General features: G+C 35.7%; 1 protein-coding gene across 1 annotated transcript; it reads left to right on the top strand.

Moving 5' to 3' along the window:
- Positions 1-206: 206 nt before the first annotated feature.
- LOC136409280 (jerky protein homolog) lies at positions 207-904 on the top strand. Its single transcript, XM_066390691.1, has 2 exons — positions 207-293; positions 536-904. The coding sequence occupies exons 1-2, from the start codon at positions 207-209 to the stop codon at positions 902-904; spliced, it is 456 nt and encodes a 151-aa protein (XP_066246788.1).
- Positions 905-1,139: the final 235 nt, after the last annotated feature.

Raw genomic sequence — 1,139 nt, 5'->3', positions numbered from 1 at the left:
TTGTTGAAATTTTATAATCTATTGTGTTTGTTGAGGCTCCAAGTTAAGTACAACCTTAAATTGCAAAATTACCTGTTTACAATAAAAACTACCCCTTGTATTTGCAAATACAGTAAACACTCGATACTGTGAACATCGGATAACGTAAACCTTCGGATAACGTGAATCATCTTTCTATCACATTAACCACCGTATAACGCGAACAAATGATTTCCGTTACCGGGGGAACTACTTCTGGGGATTCCCTGGCAGTCGTGCTCAATACGGGGTTGCCTGACCCCGGGTCGTGCCCGGTATTTCCCCAGTTTTACTTTGTAGTTTCATTTTTTGCATTGCAACATTTGCCCATTGCTTTTGAACGGTTGTCGAAAGGTTTAGTGAATACGTGTTGTTATATGTAATGTCGCTAAAAAAACCAAAGTGTTTAACTCTTCATGAAAAATCTCTTGTAATTCAGGAGCTAAGTAAAGGTGCAAGTGTTTCAAATTTATCCAGAAAATACAATATAGCTAAATCTACGATTTGCAAAATAAAGCAAAGAAAAGAAACCATTTTAAGAGTAATAACAGATACATATGTTGGATCAAGTAAAAGAAAAACACTTAAAGGGTCTGGATTATCACAAATGGAAAAACAGCTATACAAATGGTTTCTAAATCAACGAAATAAATATTTTGTCGTAAGCGGAGAAATGATAAAGCAAAAAGCCAAATCCATACATTCTGAAATAAAGGAAACTAATAAGGAATTTACGGCTAGTGAGGGATGGCTACAGAGGTTTAAAAAAAGATTTGGAATTCGGTTTTTGAAAATTTCCGGGGAAAAACTTTCTTCCCAACCGGAACTAATTGACCCTTTCAAAAAGCAGTTAAAAAATAAAATGCAGAAACTTGGAATTACATGAGATCAACTTTATAATGCTGACGAAACGGGCTTATACTGGAAACTTCTACCGGACAAAACATTGAAAGACTGAAAAACAACGAATAACAACAGTTTGCACAAATGCTACTGGAAGACATAAAGTAAAACCATTAGTTATCGGTAAGGCTGCCAATCCAAGGTCATTTAAAAACTTTACTTGCCGTCTTGATTATGAACACTCCAAGACAGCGTGGATGACTGCTGTGTGTGGATTT

This window comes from Euwallacea similis, chromosome 5 (genome assembly GCF_039881205.1).
Source record: "Euwallacea similis isolate ESF13 chromosome 5, ESF131.1, whole genome shotgun sequence".
NCBI classification, from domain to species: Eukaryota; Metazoa; Arthropoda; class Insecta; order Coleoptera; family Curculionidae; genus Euwallacea; species Euwallacea similis.
This window is presented reverse-complemented; position numbering and strand designations above follow the sequence as displayed.

Coding starts and splice junctions, on each gene's coding strand:
- LOC136409280 (XM_066390691.1), top strand. CDS start 207: ATGATTTCCGTTACCGGGGGAACTACTTCTGGGGATTCCCTGGCAGTC. Junction 294..535: donor CTGACCCCGGGTCGTGCCCG/GTATTTCCCCAG, acceptor TGCAAAATAAAG/CAAAGAAAAGAAACCATTTT.